Raw genomic sequence first — 18,414 nt, 5'->3', positions numbered from 1 at the left:
GTAACAACAAATATTTCCAAACAAAGGGTAAAAACATTTCTAGAAGCCAATGAAGCACTGTTCTCCCCTTCTCACATATCAACAGGACCTGGAGGTTTGTAAGCTGTCTTCCTAGCTGTGATGGGAACCTGGTCGCCTCCCACTCCCTTTCCCTTCTCCATTCCTAGATTTCTATGCTAATCTCCACATTTCAAACCTCTCAAACTCCAGAACAGCCTAAAATTCTCAGCATAGCCAGGCGCAGGAAAAGCATACCCAAAAAAAAAGCACCAGTCAGCAATTATGCTCCAAGACAACTTGCAGAGGGTTTTTTTCTGGCATCATTAGGCAGTCTAAGGAGTTACTTGGGGCTAGTTAACACCCAAGGCCCTTACAGTCTTTCTGCTTCTTAGGTGCCCTTTAGTCATATCAAATACAACACTGAAGAACTTGGATGACTCCGAAATGCAAACCAGAGGCACTCTCAATCTTTGCTCCACTGGGAACAATTCACCCTGCCCTTCCCACCCACAAATACATTAGCTGAAACAGAACATAAGCCACAGCCAGACACACAGAAGTCCATAATTCCTGCTTTTCATATCATCCTGATTTAGATTCAGGCACCTTCGAAAGGTGATGTCAGGTTGAGACTTACCTGTACCTCCGTCAGCCTGCCCAGAAACAGATCCAGAGTCAGAGTAGCTGTCGGCAAGGCTCGCCCACCTAGACACCCACTTCTGACTGCCCTGAGCTGCTGCAGACATCTACAACAAGGTGGGGAAGGTGGTGTCAGAAAGACGGTTTGTAAAACAAATCTAAGCCACAAAATCTCTCCGCTCACATCCGCATCACCCAGTCTCCTCAAAATGGAAACCAATCCTCGCATCACCTTTCCATCCACCCAAAAAACCCACCCACGCCTCCACCCTCCCAACAAATCCACCTGGACTGCCCGTACCTGCACATCAGCCTGAGACCCACTCCCAGCTTTTGAGGCAAATGCCTGGAGCAAGGGTGACTTCTGACTAGTGCCGTTTTCAGTGATTAAATGCTGATGAGAACCAGAGTCGTCTTTTTCACCTTTTATGACTGGTCGGAAGACTGAGGATATTCTGGAAAATTCAGGTGACTCGAGAACACCAAAAACCTGAAAAGACATTTGCGTGGGAAAGATTAAATATGGAAAAAAGAAAAAAAATATATTAGCCCCAAATTCAAATCTACAAAGCATTATTCACACACAAACTATGATCCCAAAGGGTCAGAAACACTTGCTAATCCTTCCATACAAATTAACTAAATCATTTTCTTCTCCACTCCACAGTAGCAGTTTAAAATACACTTACTCACAGAATCCCACTCACACCCACCTTTTCCCTCATCCGCATTATTTCGGTGCGTTGCCTTTAACAGTAGTAACTTTCGCTGACTGAGCCCCTTTTCAGCCCTGAGAAATTTACGATGAGTGTCAGGAAATCTATTTACCAGCTAATTCATGAAGCAGGAAAAAAAAAAGCACAACTGGGAAAGCTCCATCTCCAGGGTCTTTCATAGACTGCAGCAGTGACAGGGCTGAGAAAAGCAGCCGTGCACAGCCATGGAGGGACCTGGGAATGGATGAATGTCTGAGACAAGTGTTTAAGCTAGCTGGCCAGCTTCTCTCTGGAGAAGAACAAGCTTTCCTAAGGGAGTAAGCAAGATCCATGCCTCCGAAAGGCTTGTTTCCCTCCCCTGACTGCAAGTAGCTCAGGAGAAGAGGAGACCATGGAGGGTACCTAAGTTTGGACAGTGATAGCCTGAAGTTCTCCACTCTTACTTCCCTCAAAAAAAAAAAAAAAAAAGTGTGTGTACAGTGGCAGAGGAACAAAAAGCAAACACCCCAGAACCTCAGCAAATTCAAAATTCATATCATCTTCCTTCCTGGACAGAAATACCGAGTTCTGATGAGTTATTTCCCAAGTGGCAGGTCTATGCTGCACCAAGCCTATGGCACAGCCAGGAGCAGAGTTTGACCAGCCTGCCTGACCTGGGCACATGCCTGCCAAGACTACTCCCCAGAAACTGTTTTTCTTTTGTGGTATTTTTGCTCATATTTCCCCACCAGAGCAATAAAGCATCTAATATTAGGACTAGGGCCTTGCTGCAGCTGAAACACCCTGCCCTGAAAGCTTCCGATCGCATTTCAAACAAGATGTAAGGAAGAAGTGTAATAACCAAACAAACGAGGGAAGCTAGATCGAGGCCCACAGAGCACTGTATATAAAGCTCTAAAGCCAGGTTCAATTAAGGCCTCCTTTAAATCTCACCATCCTCCTGCCCACGGTTCACTAAATGTTCACAGCAACTTGCCAGTTTTGTTTTCCTAATAGACCGCAGATGAAAGTTAAACCTGAAGATCAGCCAAACTTTGGTTTGCCCTGGGGTTGCCTGGCTGGGTGGAGTATTCTTAAGCCTCACCCTCATTTTTATTTTTTTTGTAAGCCTATCATTCACTTTGCAAAATCTAAACAAGCGTAGATCCATCTAGGATTGCCTCTGCCCTAGACCACACCCTTCACTTATCTCAACTAGCTGCCGCTCGCCCTGCCAGCCAGCACTACCTTCCTAGCCGAGCAAAACTAGACACCACCTACCACCAGGGCTTGTGAATGATGAAGGAAACCAGCCCATGGTTGTTTCCCTTGGCCTGCCACAGGACGCAGTGCCAGCGATGGGGTGCAGCTCCCCTGTTCATAACAGCAGGCAGGAGGTGAGGCATGGCCAAGGCAGAGGCTCGCGAGCAGCCCCAGTCCTGGAGAGCAGAGCTGCTCCCAGCCGCGGCGCTCAGCAGGACCAGCCTGATCTTTGTTTTGCTGCTGCCCTCCCCTCTAAACTCACAGCAAGCCCACTTGCACTTTAGCACCTGAATCTCATTTTGGAAGCAAGACGGCTCTTTGCTGAGGGCTCACCTTGCTTTCTGACATCTGGTGTTTCTTTGTTTGTTTGTCATTTTTATTGTTTGGGCTATTTTGTTGTTACTGTTCATACGATCAGTCTGACAGTTTGTTGACACCTATCCTTAACAGAGCTCAGCCAGGATGATTTCCCACACCAACCACCACCCCTCTCTGCACCCGATTTAAGATGGCAGCAGCTAATGAAGTTAGAGTTAGAGCCTTCATCACCAGCTGCAGAAGCACAAGCCTTCAGCCCCCAGCTCGCTGGCCAAGCCCAGAAAAGCGAGCAGCATTTACCTGATCTATCATTTTTCGTGCTTCCTCCACCTCTTTATCCTGCGACTCTGTCTCGATGGTGTATGTGCCCGTCTCGCTCACGCTATCTTCCTCGTCGTTCCTCCTGCCCTGGGCTGGCTTTACCTCCGGAGGTGGGGTAGGGGCAGACTCTGGTTCTGATGATATAACCACGCGTGGAGCTGCCGGCATGGGCTGAGGTGCTGGTTTCTCAGCCCCTGCTTTCCCCGACTGAGCAGTCTCCCGCAGGTACTCAGCCATAAAATCCTGAGCCATTTTAGACTTCCTCCCAACGCTCCCGTAGGTTTTGCCTGATGCTCTGGAAGCGGAGGAGGACGAAGAGCTGATCCGATCCTCTGTCTTCTCCCTCTTGAAGGAGCTAGCTCTTTGGGTCCCCGAGGAGCTGTTACTGGGTTTGCCCGCCTGCGTGCCGACATGGGATGGAGGCACCGCGTTGCCCTGCTTCTCCGCCGGCAGCGCGTTCTTGCGCTTCTCGACCTTGGTCTTCAGCCCAGGATCAGTGTCACTCTGGGAGGAGTGAGCGCTGTGTGTGAAGGATTGCGAGCGCTTCTTCCGCGGCGTGTCCTCAAAGAACTCGATGACAAACGCCTGCTTGTTGTGCAGCATCTCGTGGGGGTCACGCCTCATCTGGCGCTGCAGCTTGGTTTGCTCCACCGCCCGCTCGCTGCCCGTCGTCGTCTCCTTCTCTGCCTTGGGTGCCACAGGGTCTTCTGAGTCGCTCTGCGTCCCGTCCTCGTGCCTATTGCCTGGAAACAAGTCGTGCATTTGACTTACATTCTGTGACCCTGCCATTACCTACCAATTGAAATATATCTTTTGAGTTAAAAGAAAAAGATCCTACAGGAAATAAACAGCTCCAAAGACACCTACTGTGCTACTGGGACTGTATCCCTTCAGGGGGAAAAAAGAAGGAGTCTGTCTCCAAACCCCGCTTTACACAGCTGGCTGACTATCAAATTATTAAAAATAATTCAAGAAATCATTTCAACCCCAAGGGGTTTTGATTTTGTAACACAGATTGTTTTAGATACGTGAGGCGTTATTTCCTTTTTGCCATTTAAATACATGCAATGCCATTATTTTACCATTCTGCCCAGTTACTGTAGTCCGAGATTACCTTATTTTGTTCTGTTACACAGGAGAAATCTCTCTGCAGAATCTATAAATGAACCCTGTGCACCACGTCCCAAGGAACCAAATCCCCGTGATGAAGAAGCCGCGAGAGCAGCGTGTTACCAGCGCATGCACCTCCAAGCACCCACATTACCCCTCTCTACAACAGGGAATGAAACAGCATCTAACTGGAAAAGTGAACTTGCAGGGTTCTTCACTTCCCTGAAGATTTCAGAATCGCACCATGACAGCCCAGAAGTCACACCGTCCTACCACCAGCCAAGCAAACGTTAAATCATTACGTACAGTTCGCTAAGCTTAAAGTAAGCTCACACTTATTTTTATTTGTTACTGACAACCAACTTTACAGCCTTCCCTTTGTATCAGTGATGCTCTCTGCCCCTCAGCACCTTAGGTCAGAACTCTCAGAGATTAAGTAAAACAAACAAAAAAAACAAACAAACCTTTTTTTGGAGAAGGAAACGGGTGTGAAGGCACACAACTTGATTCAGTCAACGACCGGGAACCTGTCATCGGGAGAACGGGGAAAGAGGTCTCTGCGCTCTAGACTGTAATATGCAGCAAGATATACTGGCTAAAATACCACGTGTTTGAAAGGAAAACTGCTCAAACCTACTTTGCGAGTTCTCCAGGCACAGGGGTGAAGACCATTTATTACCTCGAGTTAACTGTGAAAGATTAGAATTTAATACAGGAACCATCCAACCCAGGAGTCAGTCCTCTGAGGAGTCTCCTAAGCATCGCGCCCCGAGGGCTGATAAGCTGCGTCCTTGAAAGGGAAAAGTTCTTCAATTAAAGGGTCTTGGCTAGGAACTCTGCTGAATGCAAACTGTGAGGATGCAAGGAAAAACACCGTGCCTATGGATGCCCCAGCAGAACACCATGCATATCCCCTCGAGCAGCTAAGACCTGAACTCTCTGGTCTCAATACCAGGCTTTACGTTCACCAAAGTGTTCCTGAAAGGGAACAGGTGCTGCTAATGAACCCCAGTGGTGGGTGTCTGTGATCCGAAGAGCCAAACCTGGTACACAGCCAGCTGTAGCCTCCCTCCAAGGCATCTTCAAAATCAGCCCCGCAAGAAGAACATGTTAGACAGCCATCACAGATAAATGACGTGCCATCCTCTGCCAAAGCAGAGGTGGATAAACTCCTCAGGCCACCAACACTGTATTTTTTAATCAAACGTCCAAACAGTTGATTTTTTGATATGCAAATTATGCATTAAGTTACTTCAGCTTCTTTCCATGCCTCACGGACTGCAAAGAGGTGAGTGCAGCCAGTCTAGTACTCTCTGCATTGCTCAGAAAAACCCTAGGATGAGCAGCTGCTGCTTAACACTCTGGTTTTCTCCAGGAGGAAAGAGCGAAACTACTGAAACACATCTGAACCCCTGACAGACTACGTTCTCCAACAAGTCAACAAAACCCAGAATCTCAATTAGAAAAAACAAACAAACAAACAAACAAAACACAAAACCCAACACCACCAACTTCTACCACATAGCCACAGTAGACTGAAAAGAGGACCTGAAGTACCCAGGCAGGCCACCTCAACATTCTCATACTGGGAAGAATTAGAAACAACAACAGCAAAAGAGTTTAATTTCCATGTCATGCCAAACCCCATGTCTGGTTATGTGAAACTTTCTTGACCACAGGGGCTTCTCAAAAACACAAACAAAACAGCAAGTTGGAGGCATAATACATAAAACTCTTCACGTTAAAAGGATTTTTCCAACAAGGACTGAGCAAATATTCCTTTGAGGGAAAACAAGGTATTGCTCTCTTAAGAAGGACCTCAGGTACAGTTAGGTCTAGTAACCTCCAATATGACTTCATTTGCAGTTTGCAATGGCAGCTTTTCCAGCACCTGCACAGCCTCTGAATACAAAGGCAGTGAGAATGCAGGAATCTGTGGTCTTCTCCTCACTATTTTGTGCACAGCACACGAGAGGCATCCAAGCAAACTCAAATCATGAAAAAATATATTTAAAGTCATGTGAGAATCAAGTGACTCCCACCAGCTGCACTAAGAATTAGGTTACAAACTACATTTGAAAATCTCCAAAGAATTCCTCATAGTGCCACAGTTAATAGGAACTAGGTCCACAAAATCCGGAATTTTTGAAAGGACCAGGATTTCTGAGAAGCTTTAGTTTAAGAGAAGAAACCTTCTTCCAAAGATACAAATATTTCTTCCACTGTTGATCACGCGTATCTCAACTCTATCACCAATCACCATGCCATGACCTCTGGTCATTGTACCTGTGAGGATCACACTTAGCATCTTCTGGACTGCAGCTAAATAGAAAAGTCATTTCCTCAACTAGGAGAAGCCAGGAGAGGAAAACCAACTGTAATACTCATGTTTACCAGCCTGCCTGACCACATGGAAATGACTGAACATTTAAAAATCAAAACCCTTTTTTCACTCACTGCTAATGCCAAGATAGGGATATAGATGCGGAGGAACCAGATCAGAGTTCCCAGGCCAGCATCACGTATGACTTCAGGGCTGGGTGAAGAGCCTACTCGCTGGGTTCAAAACCATTAACAGCAATTAAAGAAATACTCTTCATCTTGCAAACGTGGAGCAGAGATAAATAAGTCCAGTTCTCCCTGACAGGAGAAAGATTTTCCCCCTTTAGTATGTTACATTTGCACAGCCAACAGTGAACACTGCCCACTTGACAAGACATTCACTCACCTTTAAGCGTCCTCACATGAACCGGCAGGTCACTCTTGGTACTGTACACATCGTCTCCTGGAGACTGCCGCCTCATCAAGCTGGGGTCATTCTGGACAAGCCAGTCGGCCACCTTGCTCTCCGCTGACATCACTTCTGTGTGAGCTGGTTCCTTGCTATAAGGTCTTCTCTGTCTGAGTGAAAATTTAGTTACGTGATCTTTTATCTTTATTTTACCAGGGGTACCGTCGTCAAATTCAATAGTGAAAGAGGCATGACTCTGCACAACTGGAGCTACTATAGCGTCGATATCCTTTGTCGGGATCTCATGGACCTGGGTTTCTGGAGATTTTGATGGCTGCTGAAATTCTTTAGTTGGGATCTCAAAGTAACTTGGCTCTCTCCGGAAAGCAAACACCGACTGTTCTTGGGAATCTCTATAAGCAGAAATATTGCCATTCAGTTCCTCTTCATGTTGGGCTATCTCTTTTGATCTATCTACAACAGGAAAAGAAAAAAAGAAAAAAAAAGAAAGCCTTAAATTCACAAACATTAGCTGAAGTACCTAAAATGAATTAAAGAAAAAATACAAGTTCTGTTTTAGATAGCTTTATACTCTGGCCTCATCACTGAAATGAGCGTGTAAGCACTGTTACAGTCAGATCACTGCTTGTCATATTCACTTTGCTTTTTCTTCCACTGTTCCCTAAAGAGCTGAGCACATGTGCACACGCTTGTATATTTTGGCAGAACCTACGTGGGTGGTGGCATTTCGAGGTTTCTGTATGCTGGGCTGATGTGGCATGAAGATACCCTGTTTCACTCTGCTGAATCCACTTACACGCACACCTGCTCCAATTTCTCCAGTTCAAAGGAAAAGTTTGAGAGTACGAAGCTAATCACAGGCACGCGTTTGCTGGATCAGTGCTGAATTCAGTAACGTCAACAGGGCTACAAACACATTTTTCAGTAGTACCCAAACCTCTTGGCTAGAGGGTCACTTACCTTATTTCAGCCTCTTGGGAGGGCCGCTAATCACTCCCCCCCCTCTGTCAGAAAACAGAGGTACTGTACGCGCATTGAAATAAAGCTTGTCTTTGTGCAGGAAAGCATGTTTGACAGGAACACCAGCTTTACTGCACAAATATAAAAATAGGCATCTTCCACACACATGGATTCACAACAACAGGAGTACTGACGCTGAACGGCTTCCAAGCATGATGAGGTTAAAAATGGAGAGCTTCTGCATCAATCCAATCCAGTCAAGTGCCTCTGAGGAAATTCCCAGCAGATGGACTCATTCTGAATGGTTTATTCAGGTGGGCTGTGTATGACCACACACAGAGCATTGCTTCGTAATTTGGGTCTCAAACAAGCTTCATGAGGCCTTTCTCATATGTACGGAATTACTCCACAACTGCTGATTTTAACCTTCACTTGTGCTAGTGGAAACATTTTAGTTTTCCCTTACTCTGGTTTCATTGGCAGCAGTCTACACAGAGCAATGTGCAAATACAACAAGTACAAAAAAGTGTTAATTAAAGCCTTGAAGCAGGATGGCCTCACACAAGAAAGATAAAAAACACGCAGGAACTGTGTCTCTCTCCCCCCTTCTCTGTCCCACACATTCACCTCCCTTACCTGAATAATGTTCCTCCTGCCTTCTGTCCTCCTTGTTATTTGCATCATCTTCCCCCCACCAGGAAGGCTGCCCATAAAGAGGGGTGCGATAAGTATTGGTCTCTAGGAAGAAGATAAACAACTACTTTGGCACAGAAAATACCAATTCATAAGGTTCACAGAAGTCAACCGCATGCCAAAAGGGGAAAAATAGCAGGGTCAGATGAGATTTTGTACAAGTTACATTGCAGTTATAATAGTAAATTATATGGAATAGTTCAGGTTTTTTTCCTTTCCCTGTTTACACTCAGCTAGAAGATGCAGACTTCACCTCCCTTCACCGTCTTTCACAGCTGTGATTCTCAAATACTGGCTTTTCACCCTCTCCAGACTCACCATCATTTACAGCAAGTGGAAGATTTTCGGCAGGACAGGCTACAAAATGCCAACCACAAAATTATTAGCAACCTACCTGCAATTTATGTGGAAATCGGACCTTTATCCTCATCTTAAATGGGAAAACTTTAGCTCTGCCCTGTCTTGCCCCACCACAAACTCAGATGTTAGGAGGCCAGGAATCTTTTCCAGCTATTCACTACTCCCACTCTAAATGACACATCCCACAGCAGGAAATTCTTGAAGAGTTACAAATTTAGGGAAAATGGTAGAACCGTCTCCTTACACATACATAAAGTAGAAGTAAACTCTTGTTCTCAAGTGTAAAGCAAGGGGATCCCACAGTCACTGCAGGAGTTTTTTTACATGGAGAAACCCTCTAGAAAAGCCAGACTTCAATAATTATCTCTACTCCAAGGGCACTCACTGAAAGATCAGGGCTTCATTGCAACAGGTACCCAAAGGAACTGCTTCACCTCTTCTTATTTTTTCTCCCACGGAACCAGATTGCATTTTGGCAGCGCCTTGGGCTGCTGCTGTTTATGTTTCAAGTAAAAAAAAAAAAAAAGCTCAATTTACCTGTGTTAACAGTCATTAGTTTATGTTTTTATAATAGTTGATGAGAGGCAAATAAAGTAGCTTTTGTTCTTTCATCTGGAGGCGACAGAGACGCAAGTACAGGTCAGGGGCTGAGGTTAACAGCCCGGTTTCAGGAGCTGCTTCTCCTCCACCCGTACCAGCCGTCAGCACGCACCTCGCCAGACACGTCTCAAACTCCAGCTCCAGCCACAGCTGGGCTTCTACCGCCAGCTGCTGCTCAGCTTGGGGTTTTATAGCCGCGCTCTGCCCTGTGCAAAGCAGCCCTCAAACAGCCCTGCAATTTCGCATTCCCTGCTGTAATAGGGCCAGGACAGAGAGCAGTTGCTGGCGTAAGGGAAAGGGAGAGAGGAAGGGGAATTAAGAGTCGAAGAAACAAAGAAGCCCAATTTTATGTTGCTGTTTCTAAAGGTACACAGATCTAATGGCCACTGTTTCAGTTTGTTGTTGTTGGTTGTTGTTGTTGTTCTAGAATAGTTCCATAAATACATACGTTCATCTGTTATCATAGGTAAAAATTTTGCTTTACAGACACAGTCCACAGGCCCTTTTCAAGAGATTTTCGTGCTTCAAAATTAAGCACGCTGCTTCCCTTCACACTGAGGATCAAAAGAGGCTGAAAGTATTACTCTCCTTTCTGCCTAGAGTGCGTGGAAGACAAATTGTATTGCCATTACGCAGGCAGCCTTTGAACGTTCAAAGGAGGAAGCATTTTTCACCACAAATAAATTGGAATTGCGAAGCAATGTGTGTCATAACCGAGGATCAGTAAACTACTCAAAGATGAAGGAAAAAAATAGCAACAACCTACTCAAAAACCTGTCAAAGAAGAGAGGAACCCAAAGGTAGGGTTTGGTCACATCCACGCTGCAATAGAGCGTCACTGTCAGTGTGAAGGGCTCAACCCTGAGGTTTTGGGCACTCATCTCAGATTACTATGACCAATTCTGACCAGCTCAATACTGATTTATTTTCAGGTGCTGCTGGAACAAATCCTGAACATACTACGGAGATGAAATTCATACTGCTGCAGATGAAATCCGAAGGCAGGCTCGCGCTCCTGCCCAGGCACCTTTCCCAAGCATGGGTACTGTTGCTGTTCACAGCTTGGAAGGAGGTGCTTCATTACAGCTCATCTCTCCAGGACATCCCAGCCCCTCTCCAGGATCCCAAAGGGCCCCTGGTCTAGAAGCTTTCAGCTAGCTGTTCCTAGAAAAGTCTGTTTCCCAAAGGGCAGAAGCTGAGAGAGATCACATCCGTCCTGCAGGACGGACCTTGGCAGCAGCTGCTCCTGCCCTCAGCTCTGTGTCCCACCTGCCTACAGGACACGAGGTTTTCTGCTACAGGGAAAAAGGCTAAATCAAGTCAACCTTGGTCAAATTCTTCTGATGATGGGGAGCTTTGGGACTGCAATGAAAGCAAAAAGGAAAAAAATAAAAAAAGAGAATTTATAAAGAGCAATGAGCCAGTTCCTCTGCCTTCTCGAACTGCCCCCACTAACTTAAGAAGCCCTAATAGGTGCTTGGGAATTCCCTGAATTCCCCCTCTGACAAAAGCTAGCACAAAGCCAAAACCCAGGGCTCCTCAAGGAGCACTGCATCGGGTTGAGCAGAGCGCAGGGACCCGGGGCCACCTGTGTAGGAGCAACCCCATTGCAGTGACTGCACCACAGCAGAAGGTCCCTCCTGCCCACCCCAGGGCCACCCAAAATAACACGGAGCTCCTCCCACAGCCCCACCTGCAGCCATCTGTACCAGCGCGTGCTCAGCGCAACCCAGCACATCACTTCCACGGGTGTTTTCATTCCTTCCCTCTCCCAGTCCCTAAAGAGAACGAGGACTTCATTTGAAAGACTGCAAAAAGCACAGATGGGAAGCCGAGGAGTCGGTATCTCGCTATTTGGGGCCAGTTTCAATATTTTAAGAGCAATTAATGTTTCCACTGAGCCTTTGTGTTAATTTGCATTTTAAATAACATTATCAAGTGACACAGACACCCGCATTTTCAGCTACCACTCGAAGTGGCCAGATCCTGAGCCAGAGTAAAATCTCCGTGACTCCAGACCAGCGACATGAATTCGCTGCCCTGCTCATGCCAGAAACTGCAGCCCCTTCTAACCTGCCAGCACAACCGCCCTGACAGCCACTGCAGCTCTAGTGCCATAATGTTGGATAGAAGAGGGGGAGGAGGTGATAGGAAGGCAGCAAAACCAGATGGCTGTGACAGCAGCAGGCCAGGTAGCAGCTACACACACGTTTTTTTTGCCAGGGGGCTCAGCTCCTCACCAGCTGGGATGTATTTTGGGTAGCAAACCTCAACCTGGGCCGGCAGCATCCAGAGCAGCGCATCTGCCTGCGTCCTGAGCCACGCACCCCGCTCCGAAGCCGCAACCTGTCTGCTACGTTTCGGCGTCAGCTGGAAGCTCCTGGAGGATCAGAGGCTCAAGGTTTGTTCGAGTCAGCAGCAAAGCAAGGAACAACTACGAGAACTAACAAACAGTCATTTTAATGATATGAGACTTCCTCCCATTGATGGCAGCTCGTTACCACCTCTCTCGACTCCGTGCCAGGCTGGCCAGATGGTGCCAATTCATTTAGACATATTTCTTGGCTCATCAATTCAGGCAGACAGCCTGGAAACCATCCTTTAGATAACTGAATTGAGGTCAGCACAAGCGTTCAGGCAGATAAACACGGAGCTATGGGTGACAGCGTAGTACAGGAAAGACCACTGACACGCACATGTTCTGCTCCTGGATTTCAGTCTTTGGGGCTCTCGCTCCGAAGAAAAAACGAAGGCTGCTTCAGCACAAAACGAGGGATGTCCATTTGTTTAATGAGTCTGACAAGAACGTGGCCTGCTAAATGAATGCACGGCTATTGATCATCTGAAGGAGAGGCACCCCGAGAGAAAATGAGATGTTTCAGTACAAGGGGTGTATTTAGGGAGAAGTGAATCACACGGAACAACAGCAGGACCAAAAATACAGTACAGGTGATGAAAGGGAAAGGGGAAAGTCTGTGTTAATGCTGCTCTCCATCAGCAAGTGGGCAGAACAGCTTTCACGACGAGCAGGCAGCTCTCATGACAGAGGGCTCTCATTTCCTCTGAAGACAGCTCTCCTCTAGGCTGCCTGGCTGGGACAGGACCGAGGGCTGCGCTTTGCCTGAGTCCTTGCAGAGCTTCAAACAGTCACGAGAGAGAGACGGACAGCAACAGCACATTTCTTTGCTGACAGAAGCACATGCAGCTTTGAAGCTGTCTGATGCAAGTCATAACAACAGCATGAGAAATCCAGCTTGCTCGAAGTCAAGCCATTTTTGATTCATTATTAATAACCTAAGTGTCCATCTTCAAAAGATGTAGAGTAGGCTGCTTATGGCAGAGGGGGGAGGAAAAAAAGAAAAGGATAATCTAGCTTTCAAACATTCTAAACTAATTTCTGATGTCTTTGCTTTTTTCCTCCCCTCCAAAACCCAGAATTCAAACCTAGCAGGAATAAACACGAAGCAATTCTTCGGCTCTTCACCGCAGTGTTTATTTTGTGTGCAAGTGAACCTAAACCCTGGTCTTTTGTACCTGCTGTGAGCACGCACAAATCCTGGAGGCTTTCAAATCAGGCTGATAATCACAAATTTATTTGTACCAATTACGCAGCGAAACCTTTAACATGCTGCAGGTACCACCAAACCAGCACAGATGAAAAGCAGATACACCACCGCCGCTCTCCTAAATTAAAGGCTAGAGCAGGGCTGTGTGTCTAAGTAGCTATTACCATGATCTCATGGGGAAAGCAGCCAAGGACCATGGAAACCACCCCACAACTCGGCACAACTCCCGCTGCCTCCCTCCACGCTGCCTGCTGACCTCAGCACCGGACACGGACACGACTTGTAAGTCGGCTGCTCTGCTCGCAGCACTCTGCAATTACACCAGCACCAACCCAGCAAGAAAGCCTGTTTCAAGGATCCCGGGAGAGACTCAAGTCCTGCTCCTGCAGTCGGTGATGCCCGCTTCAGCTGGAAGCTGCGGGCAGCCTCCCCGCATGGAAACTCAGGCCTGCAGCACTTATTCAGAGGTTAGTCATCAGCTTCAGCATTATCTACTGCCATCAGCCTGTGAGGGCTTTAAAAAAAAATAATAACGAATTCAGATCAGCCTGAGGATTAATGATGTGTTGAGAAGACCACAAAGTAGCTTATCTCATCCAGTACCTCAACTCAGGTAGCAACAGACGGGGAGCGTGACAGCATTAAAATCTGCTCCGCTCAAGGCTGTACCTGGCCTCCCCATGACTTGAGGCTTTACACATGAGCGCTGATGGCTATTTTTCGCATTAACTAGCTGAACTGTGGGCACTTTTCTTATTCATACCAATATCTAACCCACAGGTCTTACCAAGCTCCTTGCCTTAAAACACGTTTCCCAAAGACTGATGGTTTCCTGCTTACAGGCAACACAAACCGAAACGCTGCCCCTTCGACAGCACGAAGAATAAAGGGCTGAGCTGTTTTCAATTCCCTCGGCTGGATCTCTTTATCCTCAACCCCTCACCTCCTCCCATTTCTAAGCAGCTCTAATTGTTCGCATTGTTTTGTTAAACCTCTTCCCTCAAAGCTTGCATTGCCTCTGCCTCTCTTCCAGCCAGGCCCTGGGAAGCGATCCTTCTAAAGGCTTTTTGTCGCCCCAGACCTTGCTTTAATTAGTCAATGCAAATTCCTAAATACCTACGGGCTTAGCAAAACAGCTCTTTTCCCCAAAGCCTCTTTTTGCTGCCACTAAGCAAGCCCACTCCCCGTAAGAACACCGCATTCTTCTTTCCGCTGATCGTTGAAATTGCTGCCACCCCTCCAAGCACCAGAGAAAAAAAAAACAACTGTGCATGTGTGCAGCTGCAGACAAGGTGAATTAGTCACATCACAGAGGAAAAGGGAACCCACCGATCATTCTGCTCACGTGACGGAGATGCTCTCTGGGGAGCGAGGCGCTGATTTAATGCTCAGCCTCCTTCCACAGGCTCCAGTCCAACCCAGCAAAATGCTTCCCACGAACCATCCTGAACTCCTCCATCTTCCAGTGGCTTAGCACCGACTTCTCACATGGGTCCACCAGCCCCGCTGCATGTAACATGCAGCGCCGCTGGCCCCCAGCAAGTACTGACAGCTTTTATTGTTATTTTTTTAAACCTACCAGCTATGGTCTATGCCCACTAACAGTGACAGAGACGTAATGCAGGTCTGCGAACCGCATGCTGAGGGAAGGGGCACCTTGCTCAAGTGTCTCCTGACTTGGAAGATTTTCCAAATATCAACCGCTATGCTGTGTAGGTTAAAACCAGGAAGGTGGCAAGAATAAAAATGAGAATATTCACACAGCCAGGCAGGGAAACACAAGCTGGTTCCACCTGGGCCTTGCAGTCCAGTTACTGGCAACACCTCCCAAGAGCCCAACACCCCTCGCAGCACAGCTGAGAGCTCTCCCCAGTGAGGTTCACCTCTTTTCACCCTCCATGGTATCACAGCTAATCCCCACCTTCATCCCTTTAACTCCACGCTTGCGAGGTAAAGTCCTAAATGCACCATCCACGGGGGGAGGGTGACCCACAAAAGCACTAAATCCACACGAAGAAGGGTTTTGCAGCCCGGAGAAAAGCAGTCAGGCACACATACCACTTCCACGCACGAGTGGAGGCAACAAGAACAGAGGCAAAAATATGGGAGAGAAACACTACTTTGTTTTAGTGTGCTATGCCAGCTTAGAGGGATTTTCACAAAGACAATACAGAGGAGATTAAGGTCAGCCAACCCATTCGAATTAGGTATCAGAAAACCTTAATGGATTTACCCAAAGTTGCACGCGTTTCTAGAAAGCTGCTGTGTCTACATCTCAGTCAGCTCTCCCGAGATGCGGTCTCACTCCTACTTGCCCATCATCTTCCCTCCACTCACCCTTCTCCTGCCTCCAACAGGCCACTTTGCAGATGGGCTGCCTCTGCTACACCTAAAGCTTCCCACCGCTCTGCCATCCTGGCGAGCAAGACTACCACTGGCAGTCATTAGTCATCAGGATGCTTTATATCACATTTCTTCCTCTTTTTGTGTATCATCAAGCTCTTGAAGGCCACCAGCTGACGTCTGAACAGAGCAGGGAGAATACATGCCAGGGTAGTACGTACAGGAGGTAGGAAGCTCAGGTAAGACTGCTGGGGAGGTCCTGGCCCACCATGGCGACGAACAGGCAGGTATGAAAAGGAGGCTCTAAAGGAAGGTAGCAGTGGGTAGAGAAACAGGCAACAAAAGGAATTTTTCAAATGGAAAAGTTCTGAAGCCAGGTAACAATGAACCTGAAGCAAATGCCTCCCAGTTCAGCAGTCAGTTTCAGTCCCACATCATGGGGTGTTAGGAAATACAGTAATTTAAGACCATACATGGCTTTTTGGAACAAATCCCTTGCTACCGCTTCGCCCGGCTGCCAGTACCACGCCACAGCAGCCATGCATCTTCCACTGTGAGTCACCATCTCTGTTCAAACACCAGCTCATGATTAGGAACATAAAAATAGACCAGACAGGTGCCAACGAACTTACCAAACCTGCTCAGCCCACAGGTTCACTAGCACTTGCAGTGACGAGGCATGCATGAACCACCACGCCAATTTCTTTTTTTTTTTTTTTCCTGGGAGGCTGAATCTCTGAAAACTGAGAATCTGAAATACCCAGAGGTTTAGAAAGATGACCCGCTCCTTGTACCTAACCCACACTGCACTTCATTCTGACCCAGTGCAGGCATTAAGCAGCGCTTTGACTCTGCTGGATCTCGAACAACTGGTTTCTGAGCAAGTACCTGTAATTGGTTTCCTCTCTCCTTTCTCCAGCTTCGCTTGCTGGGACTCGGTGTAGACACCATGCTCCATGGGCTGCTCCGCCCTCTTCATTGCCGTGCCTTTGAAATTCATCTGGAGCTGGCTGGTGTACTTCTCGTGCTGCAGGGACATAAGGACAGTTGCAGTGTGCCCGTGAGACCCGCGTGGCAGCCCACGGCAGATAACCAACCACCCTTCCCCGCAAATGGATCGTGCAAAGGCAAATACTGTGGCTATGTTCTGTGACAGAAAGAAAACACACCTAAGTAGAGGCTAGAGAGCAGCAGAAATGCCACTTGAGAGGCTTTCCAATACCTCATTTGGAAGACAGTAAGTGACAATTACAGCCCATGAGAAGGTCACTGTGACACAGCTCTGCAAAATAGCTGATTAGCAAACCCTTTACAGAGTAAACTGAGAACAATCAGAACTTAATCAGAACTTATGCCATTTTCCGTTCAGGATTCAAATCCTGAAATCCCCTTTGTTGTTAAAGTAACGTCATAAATTCTTTCTGGGCCCTCATCTGCATTATCTCAATCTTTCAGAAAAGGCAATTAAAATATATTTTAATTATTTCTTTCCAAACCCTCTCATCAGCCAGGAAAGTGATGAGCATGCCTTAGAACAGGCTCCATTATTAACTTGGGGCCTAGTAAATGAACTCATTAAAAGTGGGTTTATTACAAGTAAATTAATAAAAGGGTGTACCCATTCGGATTACCCCTGAGTAAATTCAATGAATCATTTAGCCAATCCTGGCTGTTACACTTCTGATCCTACCCAAGTCCTACAACTGGAACCAGGGCTAAGGCGACAGCATTGGATGCTTGGCAGTGATAACCTGGTCCCTCAGCTGAACAAGGGCAGCGTTCCTGCCTAGAAGGGGTTGTTCTTCTGCCTTAGATTAGAAGATGCTTGAATATTTTATACCCAGTACTGAACTCTTTGTTTAAAAAACACCTTACTTGTAAGAGGACCTCTTGGTAAGGAAAATGGGGAGCTTGAAGGCAAAGATGAGGTGATAGGAGTAAATGAAGCGAATGTCAGCCTGATGTAGGGAACGTGATGGATCTGGCCTAAAGTCACCACACACAGAGAAAGGCAACCATGCTCCACTTCTGAAAGGGAACAAATTCTCCCCTGCTTCATCCAGAAGTTAATGTGCTGACTGTTCTTTAATACAGCACAGCTTTAGTAACCTTTATTTGTTGGCAGTCATAAAATCATAAATAACTTGATCTACATGTTAGCAGAGGGATAAGAGAGATCAGAGCAGAGATAACTGAGAAACGTCTCTCTCCTCAAAGGAAGGTTTTGTTAAGTCTCAATCCAAGGACAGCATAACATTGTGGATCATTTCACTGCCATCAAGACTATTTTAGCACTTCAGGCTGCTTGACTAGCACACTGAAAAAAAAAACCTGCACCTGCACCCCCTTACCTTTAATGCTTCTTCTGGGACTTTGTGTTGAATTTGCTCCAGGACATACATGTTCGAATGTACAGAACTTGTTAAGGAAACAGCAGAGGAATCAGATGCAGAAAGAAATCTAGCACTTAGTCACTACTAAAAGAAAACAAGATCATAAAAACAGTGACACTTTAAATGCACGGGGCGCTAAAAGCCACCCTCGCTGCGTTCCACCCCCGTCTTTGCCATACATATTTTTCAACAGAGGGTAAACCACGTCTGATAGCGGGACCTGTGCCAACTGAAGAGTGGCACACAACAGAAAAGGGGCAGGAGAAGCTCTGGAGAGCACCAGCAGCTTGGTGCAGGATGAGGGAGCAATCAGAACCCCAACTCAACTTGCACCCTGCTCGCTCCTCTCAGCTCCTGCCTGACCGCTCTCTGCCCACAGCATCCTGGCCAGGATGGAGCAG

At 46.9% G+C, this 18,414-nt stretch overlaps 1 protein-coding gene and 1 long non-coding RNA gene across 9 annotated transcripts in view; both read right to left on the bottom strand.

Moving 5' to 3' along the window:
* The window catches only part of CEP170B (centrosomal protein 170B), a 57,031-nt gene that overhangs the window by 20,743 nt on the left and 17,874 nt on the right, over positions 1-18,414 (bottom strand). For 6 of the 8 annotated variants that reach the window (XM_080592816.1, XM_080592814.1, XM_080592812.1 and 3 more), the window contains 8 exons: positions 17,972-18,030; positions 16,509-16,647; positions 8,695-8,796; positions 7,075-7,551; positions 4,811-4,873; positions 3,216-3,979; positions 941-1,129; positions 638-746 (listed from right to left, as the gene is read on the bottom strand). In XM_080592816.1, the coding sequence (XP_080448942.1) occupies positions 638-746; positions 941-1,129; positions 3,216-3,979; positions 4,811-4,873; positions 7,075-7,551; positions 8,695-8,796; positions 16,509-16,647; positions 17,972-18,030 (1,902 nt within the window). The remainder of the gene's footprint in view (positions 1-637; positions 747-940; positions 1,130-3,215; positions 3,980-4,810; positions 4,874-7,074; positions 7,552-8,694; positions 8,797-16,508; positions 16,648-17,971; positions 18,031-18,414) is intronic. The other 2 variants (XM_080592817.1, XM_080592815.1) reach the window with 1 other exon arrangement.
* LOC308195428 lies at positions 10,120-16,502 on the bottom strand. The gene is made up of 2 exons (XR_013951486.1): positions 13,881-16,502; positions 10,120-13,791 (listed from the first exon to the last, which is right to left on the bottom strand). It is a non-coding gene; the product is annotated as an uncharacterized lncRNA (long non-coding RNA).

The sequence above is a fragment of the Anser brachyrhynchus genome (genome assembly GCF_964034855.1).
Source record: "Anser brachyrhynchus genome assembly, chromosome: 5".
Lineage (NCBI taxonomy): Eukaryota > Metazoa > Chordata > Aves > Anseriformes > Anatidae > Anser > Anser brachyrhynchus.
The sequence above is the reverse complement of the archived record's forward strand: the minus strand, read 5'-3'. Positions and strand labels throughout refer to the sequence as shown.